Source organism: Ranitomeya imitator, chromosome 5, assembly GCF_032444005.1.
Source record: "Ranitomeya imitator isolate aRanImi1 chromosome 5, aRanImi1.pri, whole genome shotgun sequence".
Taxonomy (NCBI): domain Eukaryota; kingdom Metazoa; phylum Chordata; class Amphibia; order Anura; family Dendrobatidae; genus Ranitomeya; species Ranitomeya imitator.
The window spans coordinates 24,452,426-24,472,857 of NC_091286.1; the positions used below are offsets into that span (position 1 = coordinate 24,452,426).

Below are 20,432 nucleotides of genomic sequence, written 5' to 3' on the forward strand. Positions count from 1 at the left end.
TGGTAATTCCCTTCCCTTCTCTACTTTTGTTTATTCCCCTCTATTGTTATAATAGGCAATTCAGTATCACAATGGACATGGAGGTCAGAGCACATACAGGATCTGACAATAACCCAAAATAATAGAACGAGCTCTGAGACGTGGGAACTCTGCAGACCGCAATCCCTGATCCTCTCCAAACACAACTAGAGGCAGCCGTGGATTGCGCCTAACGCTCCCTATGCAACTCGGCACAGCCTGAGAAACTAACTAGCCTGAAGATAGAAAAAATAAGCCTACCTTGCCTCAGAGAAATACCCCAAAGGAAAAGGCAGCCCCCCACATATAATGACTGTGAGTAAGATGAAAAGACAAACGTAGGGATGAAATAGATTCAGCAAAGTGAGGCCCAATATTCTAGACAGAACGAGGATAGGAAAGATAACTTTGCGGTCTACACAAAACCCTAAAGAAAACCACGCAAAGGGGCAAAAAGACCCTCCGTACCGAACTAACGGCACGGAGGTACACCCTTTGTGTCCCAGAGCTTCCAGCAAAACAAATAGACAAGCTGGACAGAAAAAATAGCAACAAATAGCAAAGAAGCACTTAGCTATGCAGAGCAGCAGGCCACAGGAATGATCCAGAGAAACACAAGTCCAACACTGGAACATTGACAGGAAGCAAGAATCAAAGCATTAGGTGGGGTTAAGTAGAGAAGCACCTAACGACCTCACCAGATCACCTGAGGGAGGAAACTCAGAAGCAGCAGTACCAGTTTCCTCCACAAACGGAAGCTCCCAGAGAGAATCAGCCGAAGTACCACTTGTGACCACAGGAGGGAGCTCTGCCACAGAATTCACAACAGTACCCCCCCCTTGAGGAGGGATCACCGAACCCTCACCAGAGCCCCCAGGCCGACCAGGATGAGCCACATGAAAGGCACGAACAAGATCGGGAGCATGGACATCAGAGGCAAGAACCCAGGAATTATCCTCCTGAGCATAACCCTTCCATTTAACCAGATACTGGAGTTTCCGTCTTGAAACACGAGAATCCAAAATCTTCTCCACAATATACTCCAATTCCCCCTCCACCAAAACCGGGGCAGGAGGGTCAACAGATGGAACCATAGGTGCCACGTATCTCCGCAACAATGACCTATGGAAGACGTTATGTATGAAAAAAGAATCTGGGAGGGTCAGACGAAAAGACACAGGATTAATAACCTCAGAAATCCTATAAGGACCAATGAAACGAGGTTTAAACTTCGGAGAGGAAACCTTCATAGGAATATGACGAGAAGATAACCAAACCAGATCCCCAACACGAAGTCGGGGACCCACACGGCGTCTGCGATTAGCGAAACGTTGAGCCTTCTCCTGGGACAAGGTCAAATTGTCCACTACATGAGTCCAAATCTGCTGCAACCTGTCCACCACAGTATCCACACCAGGACAGTCCGAAGACTCAACCTGTCCTGAAGAGAAACGAGGATGGAACCCAGAATTGCAGAAAAATGGCGAAACCAAGGTAGCCGAGCTGGCCCGATTATTAAGGGCGAACTCAGCCAAAGGCAAAAAGGACACCCAGTCATCCTGATCGGCAGAAACAAAGCATCTCAGATATGTTTCCAAGGTCTGATTGGTTCGTTCGGTCTGGCCATTAGTCTGAGGATGAAAAGCCGAGGAAAAAGACAAGTCAATGCCCATCCTACCACAAAAGGCTCGCCAAAACCTCGAAACAAACTGGGAACCTCTGTCAGAAACGATATTCTCTGGAATGCCATGCAAACGAACCACATGCTGGAAGAACAATGGCACCAAATCAGAGGAGGAAGGCAACTTGGACAAGGGTACCAGATGGACCATCTTAGAAAAGCGATCACAGACCACCCAAATGACTGACATCTTTTGAGAGACGGGAAGATCTGAAATAAAATCCATAGAGATATGTGTCCAAGGTCTCTTCGGGACCGGCAAGGGCAAAAGCAACCCACTGGCACGAGAACAGCAGGGCTTAGCCCGAGCACAAATCCCACAGGACTGCACAAAAGAACGCACATCCCGCGACAGAGATGGCCACCAAAAGGATCTAGCCACTAACTCTCTGGTACCAAAGATTCCAGGATGCCCAGCCAACACCGAACAATGAACCTCAGAGATCACTTTATTTGTCCACCTATCCGGGACAAACAGTTTCTCCGCTGGACAACGATCAGGTTTATTAGCCTGAAATTTTTGCAGCACCCGCCGCAAATCAGGGGAGATGGCAGACACAATTACTCCTTCCTTGAGGATACCCGCCGGCTCAGACAAACCCGGAGAGTCGGGCACAAAACTCCTAGACAGAGCATCCGCCTTCACATTTTTAGAGCCCGGAAGGTACGAAATCACAAGGTCAAAACGGGCGAAAAACAGCGACCAACGAGCCTGTCTAGGATTCAAACGCTTAGCAGACTCGAGATAAGTCAGGTTCTTATGATCAGTCAATACCACCACGCGATGCTTAGCTCCTTCAAGCCAATGACGCCACTCCTCGAATGCCCACTTCATGGCCAGCAACTCTCGGTTGCCCACATCATAATTCCGCTCAGCAGGCGAAAACTTCCTGGAAAAAAAAGCGCATGGTTTCATCACTGAACAATCAGAACCTCTCTGCGACAAAACAGCCCCTGCTCCAATCTCAGAAGCATCAACCTCGACCTGGAACGGAAGAGAAACATCAGGTTGACACAACACAGGGGCAGAAGAAAAATGACGCTTCAACTCTTGAAAAGCTTCCACAGCAGCAGAAGACCAATTGACCAAATCAGCACCCTTCTTGGTCAAATCGGTCAATGGTTTGGCAATACTAGAAAAATTGCAGATGAAGCGACGATAAAAATTAGCAAAGCCCAGGAACTTTTGCAGACTTTTCAGAGATGTCGGCTGAGTCCAATCATGGATGGCTTGGACCTTAACAGGATCCATCTCGATAGTAGAAGGGGAAAAGATGAACCCCAAAAATGAAACCTTCTGCACACCAAAGAGACACTTTGATCCCTTCACAAACAAAGAATTAGCACGCAGGACCTGAAAAACCGTTCTGACCTGTTTCACATGAGACTCCCAATCATCCGAGAAGATCAAAATGTCATCCAAGTACACAATCAGGAATTTATCCAGGTACTCTCGGAAGATGTCATGCATAAAGGACTGAAACACTGATGGAGCATTGGCAAGTCCGAATGGCATCACTAGATACTCAAAATGACCCTCGGGCGTATTAAATGCAGTTTTCCATTCATCGCCTCGCCTGATTCGCACCAGATTATACGCACCACGAAGATCAATCTTGGTGAACCAACTAGCCCCCTTAATCCGAGCAAACAAATCAGATAACAATGGCAAGGGGTACTGAAATTTAACAGTGATCTTATTAAGAAGGCGATAATCTATACAAGGTCTCAGCGAACCATCCTTTTTGGCTACAAAAAAGAACCCTGCTCCTAATGGCGACGATGACGGGCGAATATGCCCCTTCTCCAGGGATTCCTTCACATAACTGCGCATAGCGGTGTGCTCAGGCACGGATAAATTAAACAGTCGACCTTTTGGGAATTTACCACCAGGAATCAAATTGATAGCACAATCACAATCCCTATGCGGAGGTAGGGCATCGGACTTGGGCTCATCAAATACATCCCGGTAATCAGACAAGAACTCTGGAACCTCAGAAGGGGTGGATGACGAAATTGACAAAAATGGAACATCACCATGTACCCCCTGACAACCCCAGCTGGACACCGACATGGATTTCCAATCCAATACTGGATTATGGGCTTGTAGCCATGGCAACCCCAACACGACCACATCATGCAGATTATGCAACACCAGAAAGCGAATATCCTCCTGATGTGCAGGAGCCATGCACATGGTCAGCTGGGTCCAGTATTGAGGCTTATTCTTGGCCAAAGGCGTAGCATCAGTACCTCTCAATGGAATAGGACACTGCAAGGGCTCCAAGATAAACCCACAACGCTTAGCATATTCCAAGTCCATCAAATTCAGAGCAGCGCCTGAATCCACAAACGCCATGACAGAATATGATGACAAAGAGCAGATCAAGGTAACGGACAGAAGAAATTTTGACTGTACCGTACCAATGGTGGAAGACCTAGCGAACCGCTTAGTGCGCTTAGGACAATCAGAGATAGCATGAGTGGAATCACCACAGTAGAAACACAGCCCATTCAGACGTCTGTGTTCTTGCCGTTCAACTCTGGTCAAAGTCCTATCGCACTGCATAGGCTCAGGTTTAAGCTCAGGTAATACCGCCAAATGGTGCACAGATTTACGCTCACGCAAGCGTCGACCGATCTGAATAGCCAAAGACATAGACTCATTGAAACCAGCAGGCATAGGAAATCCCACCATGACATCCTTAAGGGCTTCAGAGAGACCCTTTCTGAACATAGCTGCCAGCGCAGATTCATTCCATTGAGTGAGCACTGACCATTTTCTAAATTTCTGGCAATATACCTCTATCTCATCCTGACCCTGACAAAGAGCCAGCAAATTCTTTTCTGCCTGATCCACTGAATTAGGCTCATCGTACAGCAATCCGAGCGCCAGGAAAAACGCATTGATATTACTTAATGCAGGATCTCCTGGCGCAAGAGAAAATGCCCAGTCCTGAGGGTCGCCGCGCAAAAAAGAAATAATAATCAAAACCTGTTGAACTGGATCACCAGGGGAACGAGGTTTCAAGGCCAGAAATAACTTACAATTATTTTTGAAACTCAGAAACTTAGTTCTATCTCCAAAAAACAAATCAGGAATAGGAATTCTTGGTTCTAACATAGATTTCTGATCAATAGTGTCTTGAATCTTTTGTACTCTTGCCGAGAGCTGATCCACAAATGAAGACAGACTTCTAATGTCCATCGCTACACCTGTGTACTGAACCACCCAAATGTCTAGGGGAAAAAAAAGACAAAACACAAAGCCAAGAAAAAAAAATGGTCTCAGAACTTCTTTTTTCCCTCTATTGAGAATCATTAGTACTTTTGGCTTCCTGTACTGTTATGATAGGCAATTCAGTATCACAATGGACATGGAGGTCAGAGCACATACAGTGATCTGACAATAACCCAAAATAATAGAACGAGCTCTGAGACGTGGGAACTCTGCAGACCGCAATCCCTGATCCTCTCCAAACACAACTAGAGGCAGCCGTGGATTGCGCCTAACGCTCCCTATGCAACTCGGCACAGCCTGAGAAACTAACTAGCCTGAAGATAGAAAAAATAAGCCTACCTTAACATAGTAACATAGTAACATAGTTAGTAAGGCCGAAAAAAGACATTTGTCCATCCAGTTCAGCCTATATTCCATCATAATAAATCCCCAGATCTACGTCCTTCTACAGAACCTAATTGTATGATACAATATTGTTCTGCTCCAGGAAGACATCCAGGCCTCTCTTGAACCCCTCGACTGAGTTCGCCATCACCACCTCCTCAGGCAAGCAATTCCAGATTCTCACTGCCCTAACAGTAAAGAATCCTCTTCTATGTTGGTGGAAAAACCTTCTCTCCTCCAGACGCAAAGAATGCCCCCTTGTGCCCGTCACCTTCCTTGGTATAAACAGATCCTCAGCGAGATATTTGTATTGTCCCCTTATATACTTATACATGGTTATTAGATCGCCCCTCAGTCGTCTTTTTTCTAGACTAAATAATCCTAATTTCGCTAATCTATCTGGGTATTGTAGTTCTCCCATCCCCTTTATTAATTTTGTTGCCCTCCTTTGTACTCTCTCTAGTTCTATTATATCCTTCCTGAGCACCGGTGCCCAAAACTGGACACAGTACTCCATGTGCGGTCTAACTAGGGATTTGTACAGAGGCAGTATAATGCTCTCATCATGTGTATCCAGACCTCTTTTAATGCACCCCATGATCCTGTTTGCCTTGGCAGCTGCTGCCTGGCACTGGCTGCTCCAGGTAAGTTTATCATTAACTAGGATCCCCAAGTCCTTCTCCCTGTCAGATTTACCCAGTGGTTTCCCATTCAGTGTGTAATGGTGACATTGATTCCTTCTTCCCATGTGTATAACCTTACATTTATCATTGTTAAACCTCATCTGCCACCTTTCAGCCCAAGTTTCCAACTTATCCAGATCCATCTGTAGCAGAATACTATCTTCACTTGTATTAACTGCTTTACATAGTTTTGTATCATCTGCAAATATCGATATGTTACTGTGTAAACCTTCTACCAGATCATTAATGAATATGTTGAAGAGAACAGGTCCCAATACTGACCCCTGCGGTACCCCACTGGTCACAGCGACCCAGTTAGAGACTATACCATTTATAACCACCCTCTGCTTTCTATCACTAAGCCAGTTACTAACCCATTTACACACAATTTCCCCCAGACCAAGCATTCTCATTTTGTGTACCAACCTCTTGTGCGGCACGGTATCAAACGCTTTGGAAAAATCGAGATATACCACGTCCAATGACTCACCGTGGTCCAGACTTTTGCTTACCTCCTCATAAAAACTGATTAGATTGGTTTGACAGGAGCGATTTCTCATAAACCCATGCTGATATGGAGTTAAACAGTTATTCTCATTGAGATAATCCAGAATAACATCCCTCAGAAACCCTTCAAATATTTTACCAACAATAGAGGTTAGACTTACTGGCCTATAATTTCCAGGTTCACTTTTAGAGCCCTTTTTGAATATTGGCACCACATTTGCTATGCGCCAATCCTGCGGAACAGACCCTGTCGCTATAGAGTCCCTAAAAATAAGAAATAATGGTTTATCTATTACATTACTTAGTTCTCTTAGTACTCGTGGGTGTATGCCATCCGGACCCGGAGATTTATCTATTTTAATCTTATTTAGCCGGTTTCGCACCTCTTCTTGGGTTAGATTGGTGACCCTTAATATAGGGTTTTCATTGTTTCTTGGGATTTCACCTAGCATTTCATTTTCCACTGTGAATACCGTGGAGAAGAAGGTGTTTAATATGTTAGCTTTTTCCTCGTCATCTACAACCATTCTTTCCTCACTATTTTTTAAGGGGCCTACATTTTCAGTTTTTATTCTTTTACTATTGATATAGTTGAAGAACAGTTTGGGATTAGTTTTACTCTCCTTAGCAATGTGCTTCTCTGTTTCCTTTTTGGCAGCTTTAATTAGTTTTTTAGATAAAGTATTTTTCTCCCTATAGTTTTTTAGAGCTTCAATGGTGCCATCCTGCTTTAGTAGTGCAAATGCTTTCTTTTTACTGTTAATTGCCTGTCTTACTTCTTTGTTTAGCCACATTGGGTTTTTCCTATTTCTAGTCCTTTTATTCCCACAAGGTATAAACCGCTTACACTGCCTATTTAGGATGTTCTTAAACATTTCCCATTTATTATCTGTATTCTTATTTCTGAGGATATTGTCCCAGTCTACCAGATTAAGGGCATCTCTAAGCTGGTCAAACTTTGCCTTCCTAAAGTTCAGTGTTTTTGTGACTCCCTGACAAGTCCCCCTAGTGAAAGACAGGTGAAACTGTACAATATTGTGGTCGCTATTTCCTAGATGCCCGACCACCTGCAGATTTGTTATTCTGTCAGGTCTATTAGATAGTATTAGGTCTAAAAGTGCTGCTCCTCTGGTTGGATTCTGCACCAATTGTGAAAGATAATTTTTCTTGGTTATTAGCAGAAACCTGTTGCCTTTATGGGTTTCACAGGTTTCTGTTTCCCAGTTAATATCCGGGTAGTTAAAGTCCCCCATAACCAGGACCTCATTATGGGTTGCAGCTTCATCTATCTGCTTTAGAAGTAGACTTTCCATGGTTTCTGTTATATTTGGGGGTTTGTAACAGACCCCAATGAGAATTTTGTTACCATTTTTCCCTCCATGAATTTCGACCCATATGGACTCGACATCCTCATTTCCTTCGCTAATATCCTCCCTTAAAGTGGACTTTAGACAAGACTTTACATAGAGACAAACCCCTCCTCCTCTCCGATTTTTACGATCCTTTCTAAACAGACTGTAACCCTGTAAGTTAACTGCCCAGTCATAGCTTTCATCTAACCATGTCTCGGTTATTCCCACTATGTCAAAGTTACCTGTAGATATTTCTGCTTCTAGTTCTTCCATCTTGTTTGTCAGGCTTCTGGCGTTTGCAAGCATGCAGTTTAGAGGATTTTGTTTTGTTCCAATCTCCTCGCTGTGGATTGTTTTAGAAATGTTCTTACCTCCCTTCTGAGTATGTTTTCCTGGATCTTCTTTGTTCAAGACTAATGTTTTTCTTCCCGTCCCCTCTTCTTCTAGTTTAACGCCCTCCTGATGAGTGTAGCGAGTCTTCTGGCGAATGTGTGTTTCCCAGGTTTGTTGAGGTGTAGTCCGTCTCTGGCGAGGAGTCCATCGTACAAGTAATTCACACCGTGGTCCAGGAATCCGAATCCTTGTTGTCTGCACCATCGTCTTAGCCAGTTGTTTGCATCAAGGATCCTGTTCCATCTCCTGGTGCCATGCCCGTCTACTGGAAGGATAGAAGAAAAAACTACCTGTGCATCCAGTTCCTTTACTTTCTTCCCCAACTCTTCAAAGTCTTTGCAGATTGTCGGTAGGTCCTTCCTTGCCGTGTCATTGGTGCCAACATGTATCCGAAGAAATGGGTGGACATCCTTGGAGTTGAAGAGCTTTGGTATCCTATCGGTCACATCCTTGATCATTGCACCTGGAAGGCAGCATACTTCTCTTGCAGTTATGTCCGGTCTGCAGATGGCTGCTTCTGTGCCTCTCAGTAGTGAGTCTCCCACCACCACCACTCTTCGTTGCTTCTTGGCTGTACTTTTTGCTGTCACTTGTTGCTGTGTGCCCTTTTCTTTTTTGCTTGCTGGTATTGCTTCATCCTTAGGTGTGCCATCTTCATCCTCTACAAAGATTTGATATCGGTTCTTCAGTTGTGTGGTTGGTGATTTCTCCATGGTCTTCTTGCTTCTTTTGGTCACATGCTTCCACTCATCTGCTTTTGGAGGTTCTCTGACACTTTTTTCACCTTCTGTGACCAGTAGAGATGCTTCTGTTCTGTCTAGAAAGTCTTCATTCTCTTTGATGAGTTTCAAAGTTGCTATTCTTTCTTCCAGACCCCGCACCTTTTCTTCTAAAAGGGCCACTAGTCTACACTTCTGACAGGTGAAATTTAATTCTTCTTCTGGTCGATCTGTGAACATGTAGCACATGCTGCAGCTCACCATGTAGGTTGTCACATCTGCCATGTTGCTCCTAGATCCTGCTGAGTTGCTGTGTGTTTTCCTTCTTGTGTAATCTACTCAGCCAAGCTCTCTTGCAATAATGTCCTACAGGCAAAAGCAGCTGGTCCCGGCTGTACCCAACGATCTTCTAGCTTAGGGAGACTCTTCGCTTTCCCAGAAGGCACCTGGAATATGCAAATTAACCTCCTCAAGCTTGAATCCCTGGTTTGGTGATTCTTTCCAAGCAGCTGGTCCCGGCTGTACCCAACGATCTTCTAGCTTAGGGAGACTCTTCGCTTTCCCAGAAGGCACCTGGAATATGCAAATTAACCTCCTCAAGCTTGAATCCCTGGTTTGGTGATTCTTTCCAAGCAGCTGGTCCCGGCTGTACCCAACGATCTTCTAGCTTAGGGAGACTCTTCGCTTTCCCAGAAGGCACCTGGAATATGCAAATTAACCTCCTCAAGCTTGAATCCCTGGTTTGGTGATTCTTTCCAAGCAGCTGGTCCCGGCTGTACCCAACGATCTTCTAGCTTAGGGAGACTCTTCGCTTTCCCAGAAGGCACCTGGAATATGCAAATTAACCTCCTCAAGCTTGAATCCCTGGTTTGGTGATTCTTTCCAAGCAGCTGGTCCCGGCTGTACCCAACGATCTTCTAGCTTAGGGAGACTCTTCGCTTTCCCAGAAGGCACATGGAATATGCAAATTAACCTCCTCAAGCTTGAATCCCTGGTTTGGTGATTCTTTCCAAGCAGCTGGTCCCGGCTGTACCCAACGATCTTCTAGCTTAGGGAGACTCTTCGCTTTCCCAGAAGGCACCTGGAATATGCAAATTAACCTCCTCAAGCTTGAATCCCTGGTTTGGTGATTCTTTCCAAGCAGCTGGTCCCGGCTGTACCCAACGATCTTCTAGCTTAGGGAGACTCTTCGCTTTCCCAGAAGGCACCTGGAATATGCAAATTAACCTCCTCAAGCTTGAATCCCTGGTTTGGTGATTCTTTCCAAGCAGCTGGTCCCGGCTGTACCCAACGATCTTCTAGCTTAGGGAGACTCTTCGCTTTCCCAGAAGGCACCTGGAATATGCAAATTAACCTCCTCAAGCTTGAATCCCTGGTTTGGTGATTCTTTCCAAGCAGCTGGTCCCGGCTGTACCCAACGATCTTCTAGCTTAGGGAGACTCTTCGCTTTCCCAGAAGGCACCTGGAATATGCAAATTAACCTCCTCAAGCTTGAATCCCTGGTTTGGTGATTCTTTCCAAGCAGCTGGTCCCGGCTGTACCCAACGATCTTCTAGCTTAGGGAGACTCTTCGCTTTCCCAGAAGGCACCTGGAATATGCAAATTAACCTCCTCAAGCTTGAATCCCTGGTTTGGTGATTCTTTCCAAGCAGCTGGTCCCGGCTGTACCCAACGATCTTCTAGCTTAGGGAGACTCTTCGCTTTCCCAGAAGGCACCTGGAATATGCAAATTAACCTCCTCAAGCTTGAATCCCTGGTTTGGTGATTCTTTCCAAGCAGCTGGTCCCGGCTGTACCCAACGATCTTCTAGCTTAGGGAGACTCTTCGCTTTCCCAGAAGGCACCTGGAATATGCAAATTAACCTCCTCAAGCTTGAATCCCTGGTTTGGTGATTCTTTCCAAGCAGCTGGTCCCGGCTGTACCCAACGATCTTCTAGCTTAGGGAGACTCTTCGCTTTCCCAGAAGGCACCTGGAATATGCAAATTAACCTCCTCAAGCTTGAATCCCTGGTTTGGTGATTCTTTCCAAGCAGCTGGTCCCGGCTGTACCCAACGATCTTCTAGCTTAGGGAGACTCTTCGCTTTCCCAGAAGGCACCTGGAATATGCAAATTAACCTCCTCAAGCTTGAATCCCTGGTTTGGTGATTCTTTCCAAGCAGCTGGTCCCGGCTGTACCCAACGATCTTCTAGCTTAGGGAGACTCTTCGCTTTCCCAGAAGGCACCTGGAATATGCAAATTAACCTCCTCAAGCTTGAATCCCTGGTTTGGTGATTCTTTCCAAGCAGCTGGTCCCGGCTGTACCCAACGATCTTCTAGCTTAGGGAGACTCTTCGCTTTCCCAGAAGGCACCTGGAATATGCAAATTAACCTCCTCAAGCTTGAATCCCTGGTTTGGTGATTCTTTCCAAGCAGCTGGTCCCGGCTGTACCCAACGATCTTCTAGCTTAGGGAGACTCTTCGCTTTCCCAGAAGGCACCTGGAATATGCAAATTAACCTCCTCAAGCTTGAATCCCTGGTTTGGTGATTCTTTCCAAGCAGCTGGTCCCGGCTGTACCCAACGATCTCTACCTTGCCTCAGAGAAATACCCCAAAGGAAAAGGCAGCCCCCCACATATAATGACTGTGAGTAAGATGAAAAGACAAACGTAGGGATGAAATAGATTCAGCAAAGTGAGGCCCGATATTCTAGACAGAACGAGGATAGGAAAGATAACTTTGCGGTCTACACAAAACCCTAAAGAAAACCACGCAAAGGGGCAAAAAGACCCTCCGTACCGAACTAACGGCACGGAGGTACACCCTTTGCGTCCCAGAGCTTCCAGCAAAACAAATAGACAAGCTGGACAGAAAAAATAGCAACAAATAGCAAAGAAGCACTTAGCTATGCAGAGCAGCAGGCCACAGGAATGATCCAGAGAAACACAAGTCCAACACTGGAACATTGACAGGAAGCAAGAATCAAAGCATTAGGTGGGGTTAAGTAGAGAAGCACCTAACGACCTCACCAGATCACCTGAGGGAGAAAACTCAGAAGCAGCAGTACCAGTTTCCTCCACAAACGGAAGCTCCCAGAGAGAATCAGCCGAAGTACCACTTGTGACCACAGGAGGGAGCTCTGCCACAGAATTCACAACACTCTATGCCCCGGTGCATTCCTCTGTTATATGTGAGTGAATATTTTGTATGCTTGGAGTTTTCGGCGAATTCTTGTTTGTGTAGCCTTGTTTGTTGGGTTGGTGTACTGCGGTGCACAATAGTGCCCCTCTTCCCTGGGTGGGGGAAGAGAACAGAGGGCTAACTCAGGAGATAAGACAAGGGTGGTGGCCCTGTGCGAGCTAGTGTGCCCCCTAGTGGTAGGGTCAGGGAAGGAGCCCCTGGTCCCGGGTCACCCTACAGCTGTTATCGTGACATCACTTGATCATTTGTGCAATACACTTAAATACTGTAATACTGCAGTATATTGTAAAATGATTATCGAATTGCTAGGAAGCCCCATACAATAGTGTACGAACATTGCAGACTCGCGCAAGCCTTCAGTATGGGGGGGAGGGTGTTGAAAGGGACACATCCCTCCATTTCCATCTTCTACAATGCCACTTTCAAAACTGACAGCAGCATCTAAGAAGTTTAACTGCTGTGATCAGATCTGCAAATAGCCTTGGGTGCCGGATGTACACAATAGATCCGAAGCCGAATGCGAACATGCAGTGCGCACAACCACACATCAACACCCCAGCATGGTTAAGGACCCCCATCAAGCAACGGTGCAGTACCCAATGATCTATTATTAAATGACATGATAAGAAAGAAAGAAAGAAAGAAAGAAAGAAAGAAAGAAAGAAAGAAAGAAAGAAAGAAAGAAAGAAAGAAAGATAAAAGATTCAATGCAGATGTGTACAAAACCCTGAAATATAACTAAGTGCTCCTTGACATAAAAAGTCTCATCCAGGATCAGAATCTTGGGAACTTTTGCAAGCTTAAAGGGAACCTGTCAGCAGGATTGTGCTCAGTTACCTATGATACCTGGTGATGAAATCCGTCTTGTGGTTGTTGTGTAATCTTTATTTTGAGCTTTGTGTTAATGATACGCTCGTGCTCCGGGGCGGCCTGTGGGGATCTTCATGTGGTGCTCTGATTAGGTGTTCATAATGAAGACTGCTGACAGGTAAAGAAAAATTCCTCCTCCAAGATGGCGCCGCTGGTGACTGTGCAGGAGCAGCTTTCAGATCACCTCTATATACACCGATAGATGCTACTGCACAGGCGCAGCGGGCGCCATTTTCAAATGGATTTTTTTTTACTATCAGAATAACCTCAACCATATTAATTATAAACACAGTACATATGCGATTATGCCGCAGGGCAGGTGCCACTGCTGGTACCTGCATGCAGAAGGGTTTTTTTTTCCAGCATGTACAGATATTCATTATGTAAACTAGGGGGAAGGTCAGTGAGGGATCAGCAACCTGTCAGCAGTCTTCATTATGAACACCTAATCAGAGCACCACATGAAGACCCCCACAGGCCGCCCCGGGGCAAGAGCATATCATTAACTCAAAACTGAAAATAAAGATTACACAACAACCACAAGACGGATTTCATCACCAGGTATCAGTGTAATCAGTATAACAGCGCCAACCTGACACTGTCTGTAGGTCACTGTGCACAATCCTGCTGACAGGTTCCTTTAAGAAAAGTTCCAGAGACAGGGACTGACATATTGCTGTCTGAATAAAATAATATATTTTTTCGTATATTATTCTTAAAATGCTAAATCCTGTAATAGCTAAAAAGATAGAAAGATAATAGATACATACTAGATAGATAGATAGATATAGATTGGTGCACAGATGTACGCTAAGTACCTTCCTTTTTACTGTAATTTTTCATAGCAATATTGCTGTTTTATTGTTCCAATATCCATTTGTACATAATTTATAAGTTTCCTATTTTCTATGGCAGTAATGTAGCTCCAGTATTCTAAAGTTATCATTCTTAGCTATTCAGGATGCAACCTTATCCTTTCCTACAGTTAAATTTTTTTATTTGCACCAGTACACACTAGTTTGGATGTGGTGGTCATTTTTTTCTATCAGTATTTTATATATGTGTGTGTGTGTGTGTGTGTGTGTGTGTGTGTGCGTGCGTGCGTGCGTGGACTTCTTGGCTGGTTGCTTGAGGAAGTATTGCAGATAGATAGATAATAGACAGATCATAGATAGATAATTACATAGATAGATAGATAGATAAATAGATAGATCGGAGATAGTAAGATACATATGAGAACAGTATTATGTGACGTGCCGGGTGAATCTGTGTAATGTTACAATAGAAGAAATACATATCACCAGTTACCACTGATCAATTACAGATGTTACATCTATCCTATTCATGTTATTTCATTACATGACCACAGAAGACAATGGCAGAGGAGCAGGTACTTCACCATCACACTGCCATCATCTGTACCCTCTGTATCTTCTCTCCACACTCTGTGGTCTTCACCATCACACTGCCATCATCTGTACCCTCTGTATCTTCTCTCCATACTCTATGGTCTTCACCATCATACTGTCATCATCTGCACCCTCTGTATCTTCTCTCCACACTCAGTGGTCTTCACCATCACACTGCCATCATCTGCACCCTCTGTATCTTCTCTCCACACTCAGTGGTCTTCACCATCACACTGCCATCATCTGTACCCTCTGTATCTTCTCTCCATACTCTATGGTCTTCACCATCATACTGTCATCATCTGCACCCTCTGTATCTTCTCTCCACACTCAGTGGTCTTCACCATCACACTGCCAACATCTGCACCCTCTGTATCTTCTCTCCATACTCTGTGATCTTCACCGTCACACTGCCATCATCTGTACCCTCTGTATCTTCTCTCCACACTCTGTGAGCCTCATCATCACACTACCATCATCTGTACCCTCTGTATCTTCTCTCCACACTCTGTGGACTTCACCCTTACTCTGGCAACATCTGCACCCTATGTATCTTCTCTCCATACTCTGTGGTCTTCACCATCACACTGCCATCATCTCCACCCTCTGTATCTTCTCTCCATACTCTGTGGTCTTCACCATCACACTGCCATCATCTGCACCCTATGTATCTTCTCTCCACACTTTGTGGTCTTCACCCTCACACTGCCATCATCTGCACCCTCTGTATCTTCTCTCCACACTCTGTGGTCTTCACCATCACACTGCCATCATCTGCACCCTATGTATCTTCTCTCCACACTCTGTGGTCTTCACCCTCACACTGCCATCATCTGCACCCTCTGTATCTTCTCTCCACATTCTGTGGTCTTCACCCTCACACTGCCATCATCTGTACCCTCTGTATCGTCTCTCCACACTCTGTGGTCTTCACCATCACACTGCCATCATCTGCACCCTATGTATCTTCTCTCCACACTCTGTGGTCTTCACCCTCACACTGCCATCATCTGTACCCTCTGTATCGTCTCCCCACACTCTGTGGTCTTCACCTTCACACTGCCATCATCTGCACCCTCTCTATCTTCTCTCCATACTCTATGGTCTACACCATCACACTGCCATCATCTGCACCCTCTCTATCTTCTCTCCATATTCTATGGTCTTCAACATCACACTGCCATCATCTGCACCCTCTGTATCTTCTCTCCACACTCTATGGTCTTCACCCTCACACTGCCATCATCTGCACCCTATGTATCTTCTCTCCACACTCTGTGGTCTTCACCATCACACTGCCATCATCTGCACCCTATGTATCTTCTCTCCACACTCTGTGGTCTTCACCCTCATACTGCCATCATCTGCACCCTATGTACCTTCTCTCCACACTCTGTGTTCTTTACCATCACACTGCCATCATCTGCACCCTATGTATCTTCTCTCCACACTCTGTGGTCTTCACCCTCACACTGCCATCATCTGCACCCTATGTACCTTCTCTCCACACTCTGTGGTCTTCACCCTCACACTGCCATCATTTGCACCCTATGTACCTTCTCTCCACACTCTGTGGTCTTCACCCTCACACTGCCATCATCTGCACCCTATGTATCTTCTCTCCACACTCTGTGGTCTTCACCCTCACACTGTCATCATCAGTACCCTCTGTATCTTCTCTCCATACTCTATGGTCTTCACCCTCACACTGCCATCATCTGCACCCTATGTATCTTCTCTCCACACTCTGTGGTATTTACCCTCACACTACCATCATCTGCACCCTCTGTATCTTCTCTCCATACTCTATGGTCTTCACCCTCACACTGCCATCATCTGCACCCTATGTACATTCTCTCCACACTCTGTGGTCTTCACCCTCACACTGCCATCATCTGCACCCTCTGTATCTTCTCTCCACACTCTATGGTCTTCACCCTCACACTGCCATCATCTGCACCCTATGTATCTTCTCTCCACACTCTGTGGTCTTCACCATCACACTGCCATCATCTGCACCCTCTGTATCTTCTCTCCATACTCTATGGTCTTCACCCTCACACTGCCATCATCTGCACCCTATGTATCTTCTCTCCACACTCTGTGGTCTTCACCCTCACACTGCCATCATCTGCACCCTATGTACCTTCTCTCCACACTCTGTGGTCTTCACCCTCACACTGCCATCATCTGCACCCTATGTACATTCTCTCCACACTCTGTGGTCTTCACCCTCACACTGCCATCATCTGCACCCTCTGTATCTTCTCTCCACACTCTATGGTCTTCACCCTCACACTGCCATCATCTGCACCCTATGTATCTTCTCTCCACACTCTGTGGTCTTCACCATCACACTGCCATCATCTGCACCCTATGTATCTTCTCTCCACACTCTGTGGTATTTACCCTCACACTGCCATCATCTGCACCCTCTGTATCTTCTCTCCATACTCTATGGTCTTCACCCTCACACTGCCATCATCTGCACCCTATGTACATTCTCTCCACACTCTGTGGTCTTCACCCTCACACTGCCATCATCTGCACCCTCTGTATCTTCTCTCCACACTCTATGGTCTTCACCCTCACACTGCCATCATCTGCACCCTCTGTATCTTCTCTCCACACTCTGTGGTCTTCACCCTCATACTGCCATCATCTGCACCCTCTGTATCTTCTCTCCACACTCTGTGGTCTTCACCCTCACACTGCCATCATCTGCACCCTATGTATCTTCTCTCCACACTCTGTGGTCTTCACCCTCACACTGCCATCATTTGCACCCTATGTATCTTCTCTCCACACTCTGTGGTCTTCACCCTCACACTGCCATCATCTGCACCCTATGTATCTTCTCTCCACACTCTGTGGTCTTCACCCTCACACTGCCATCATTTGCACCCTATGTATCTTCTCTCCACACTCTGTGGTCTTCACCCTCACACTGCCATCATCTGCACCCTCTGTATCTTCTCTCCACACTCTGTGGTCTTCACCCTCACACTGCCATCATTTGCACCCTCTGTATCTTCTCTCCACACTCTGTGGTCTTCACCCTCACACTGCCATCATCTGCACCCTATCTATCTTCTCTCCACACTCTGTGGTCTTCACCCTCACACTGCCATCATCTGTACCCTCTGTATCTTCTCTCCACACTCTGTGGTCTTCACCCTCACACTGCCATCATCTGTACCCTCTGTATCGTCTCTCCACACTCTGTGGTATTTACCCTCACACTGCCATCATCTGCACCCTCTGTATCTTCTCTCCACACTCTGTGGTATTTACCCTCACACTGCCATCATCTGTACCCTCTGTATCTTCTCTCCACACTCTGTGGTCTTCACCCTCACACTGCCATCATCTGCACCCTCTGTATCTTCTCTCCACACTCTGTGGTCTTCACCCTCACACTGCCATCATCTGCACCCTCTGTATCTTCTCTCCACACTCTGTGGTCTTCACCCTCACACTGCCATCATCTGCACCCTCTGTATCTTCTCTCCACACTCTGTGGTCTTCACCCTCACACTGCCATCATTTGCACCCTATGTACATTCTCTCCACACTCTGTGGTCTTCACCCTCACACTGCCATCATTTGCACCCTCTGTATCTTCTCTCCACACTCTGTGGTCTTCACCCTCACACTGCCATCATCTGCACCCTCTGTATCTTCTCTCCACACTCTGTGGTCTTCACCCTCACACTGCCATCATCTGCACCCTATGTATCTTCTCTCCACACTCTGTGGTCTTCACCCTCACACTGCCATCATCTGCACCCTCTGTATCTTCTCTCCACACTCTGTGGTCTTCACCCTCACACTGCCATCATCTGCACCCTATGTATCTTCTCTCCACACTCTGTGGTCTTCACCATCACACTGCCATCATCTGCACCCTATGTATCTTCTCTCCACACTCTGTGGTCTTCACCCTCACACTGCCATCATTTGCACCCTCTGTATCTTCTCTCCACACTCTGTGGTCTTCACCCTCACACTGCCATCATCTGCACCCTCTGTATCTTCTCTCCACACTCTGTGGTCTTCACCCTCACACTGAAATCATCTGCACCCTCTGTATCTTCTCTCCACACTCTGTGGTCTTCACCCTCACACTGCCATCATCTGCACCCTATGTATCTTCTCTCCACACTCTGTGGTCTTCACCCTCACACTGCCATCATCTGCACCCTATGTATCTTCTCTCCATACTCTATGGTCTTCACCCTCACACTGCCATCATCTGCACCCTCTGTATCTTCTCTCCACACTCTGTGGTCTTCACCCTCACACTGCCATCATCTGCACCCTCTGTATCTTCTCTCCACACTCTGTGGTCTTCACCCTCACACTGCCATCATCTGCACCCTCTGTATCTTCTCTCCACACTCTGTGGTCTTCACCCTCACACTGCCATCATCTGTACCCTCTGTATCTTCTCTCCACACTCTGTGGTCTTCACCCTCACACTGCCATCATCTGTACCCTCTGTATCTTCTCTCCACACTCTGTGGTCTTCACCCTCACACTGCCATCATCTGCACCCTCTGTATCTTCTCTCCACACTCTGTGGTCTTCACCCTCACACTGAAATCATCTGCACCCTCTGTATCTTCTCTCCACACTCTGTGGTCTTCACCCTCACACTGCCATCATCTGCACCCTATGTATCTTCTCTCCATACTCTATGGTCTTCACCCTCACACTGCCATCATCTGCACCCTCTGTATCTTCTCTCCACACTCTGTGGTCTTCACCCTCACACTGCCATCATCTGCACCCTCTGTATCTTCTCTCCACACTCTGTGGTCTTCACCCTCACACTGCCATCATCTGCACCCTCTGTATCTTCTCTCCACACTCTGTGGTCTTCACCCTCACACTGCCATCATCTGCACCCTCTGTATCTTCTCTCCACACTCTGTGGTCTTCACCCTCACACTGCCATCATCTGTACCCTCTGTATTGTACATTCTGTGCTCTTCGATTCCATCTGCGGAATTACTCCCTGGCATCACCCCAACTGTAGTCTAAGAAGAAGTGAAGCAAAGTGCTGTACCCCTGTGCTGAGAGCCCCGAGAGCACCCATGTGCCTGATCTCAGCAGCTGCTACCGTAGGTTTTGGCCAAATAAGAAGCTGGTTCTTCACTTACCCACTGACAGCTGCACTGTCCCGAAGCAGAGGGAGACCTGGACCCAGAGGAGCAGGGCCAGCACAGCCTGTGGGTGCTGTTGGCCCTGGAATGGATCTGCTGCTCTCCATCCTCCTCTCATTCCATAACACATCTTTCATGGAGCAGAGGCATCCAGGCAAGAGACCTGCAGAGGACACACGGGGGGATTAGCAGCTCATCTTCTGCATTGGTGCACGCTGACCCATCCACCAGCCCACCACATCACACATGTGCAGCACGGACACTCACTGGTTAATGAGCCTCCAGAATTGGGGAGAGGTGCATGGCTCCCAGCTCAGCTCACACTGACACAATGCAGGAATACACTGGAGCTGCTGCTGGTCCTCCTCCTGCCTGATCAGACATGCATGGCTTTACCTCCTCTGTATGGGTACTGCATCCTGATAAGGTCAAGGGGAGGACTGGGGACACTGGGAGATTAACCCCTCCAGCACCAGCACTGCATGCAGCAGGAGTAGTGCTCAGCCCCCTCCCCCATCTCACCTGCAGCAGCTCAGGACTGGGGCCCCTCGGAGAGGTGAGTGCAGCCCCCCGACCACATCCTCTGCTATGGTTCACCTGCCAGGCGCGCCCCCGGGGCTCTCGTCAGCTCGGGAGCGCGCAGGAAGGTCGCTCTCCAGGGTCCTGATGGCCCCACAATGTGCAGGGGCCGGTGATGGCTGCAGGGCACAGTGTATACAGACAGTATATACAGACAGTGTATACAGGTATTATATACAGTGTATACAGATATTATATACAGACATTATATACAGTGTATACAGACAGTATATACTGTGTATACAGAG

General features: G+C 46.7%; 1 protein-coding gene across 3 annotated transcripts in view; it reads right to left on the reverse strand.

Moving 5' to 3' along the window:
- Positions 1-20,226, reverse strand: part of SUSD4 (sushi domain containing 4) — a 134,752-nt gene extending 114,526 nt beyond the window's left edge. For 2 of the 3 annotated variants that reach the window (XM_069768429.1, XM_069768431.1), the window contains exons 1-2: positions 20,128-20,224; positions 19,603-19,768 (exon numbers count right to left, since the gene is read on the reverse strand). In XM_069768429.1, coding sequence (XP_069624530.1) covers positions 19,603-19,735 — 133 coding nt within the window. In that variant the 5' untranslated portion in view covers positions 19,736-19,768; positions 20,128-20,224. Of the gene's footprint in view, positions 1-19,602; positions 19,769-19,872 lie in introns of all 3 variants that reach the window. The other variant, XM_069768430.1, reaches the window with a different exon arrangement.
- Positions 20,227-20,432: the final 206 nt, after the last annotated feature.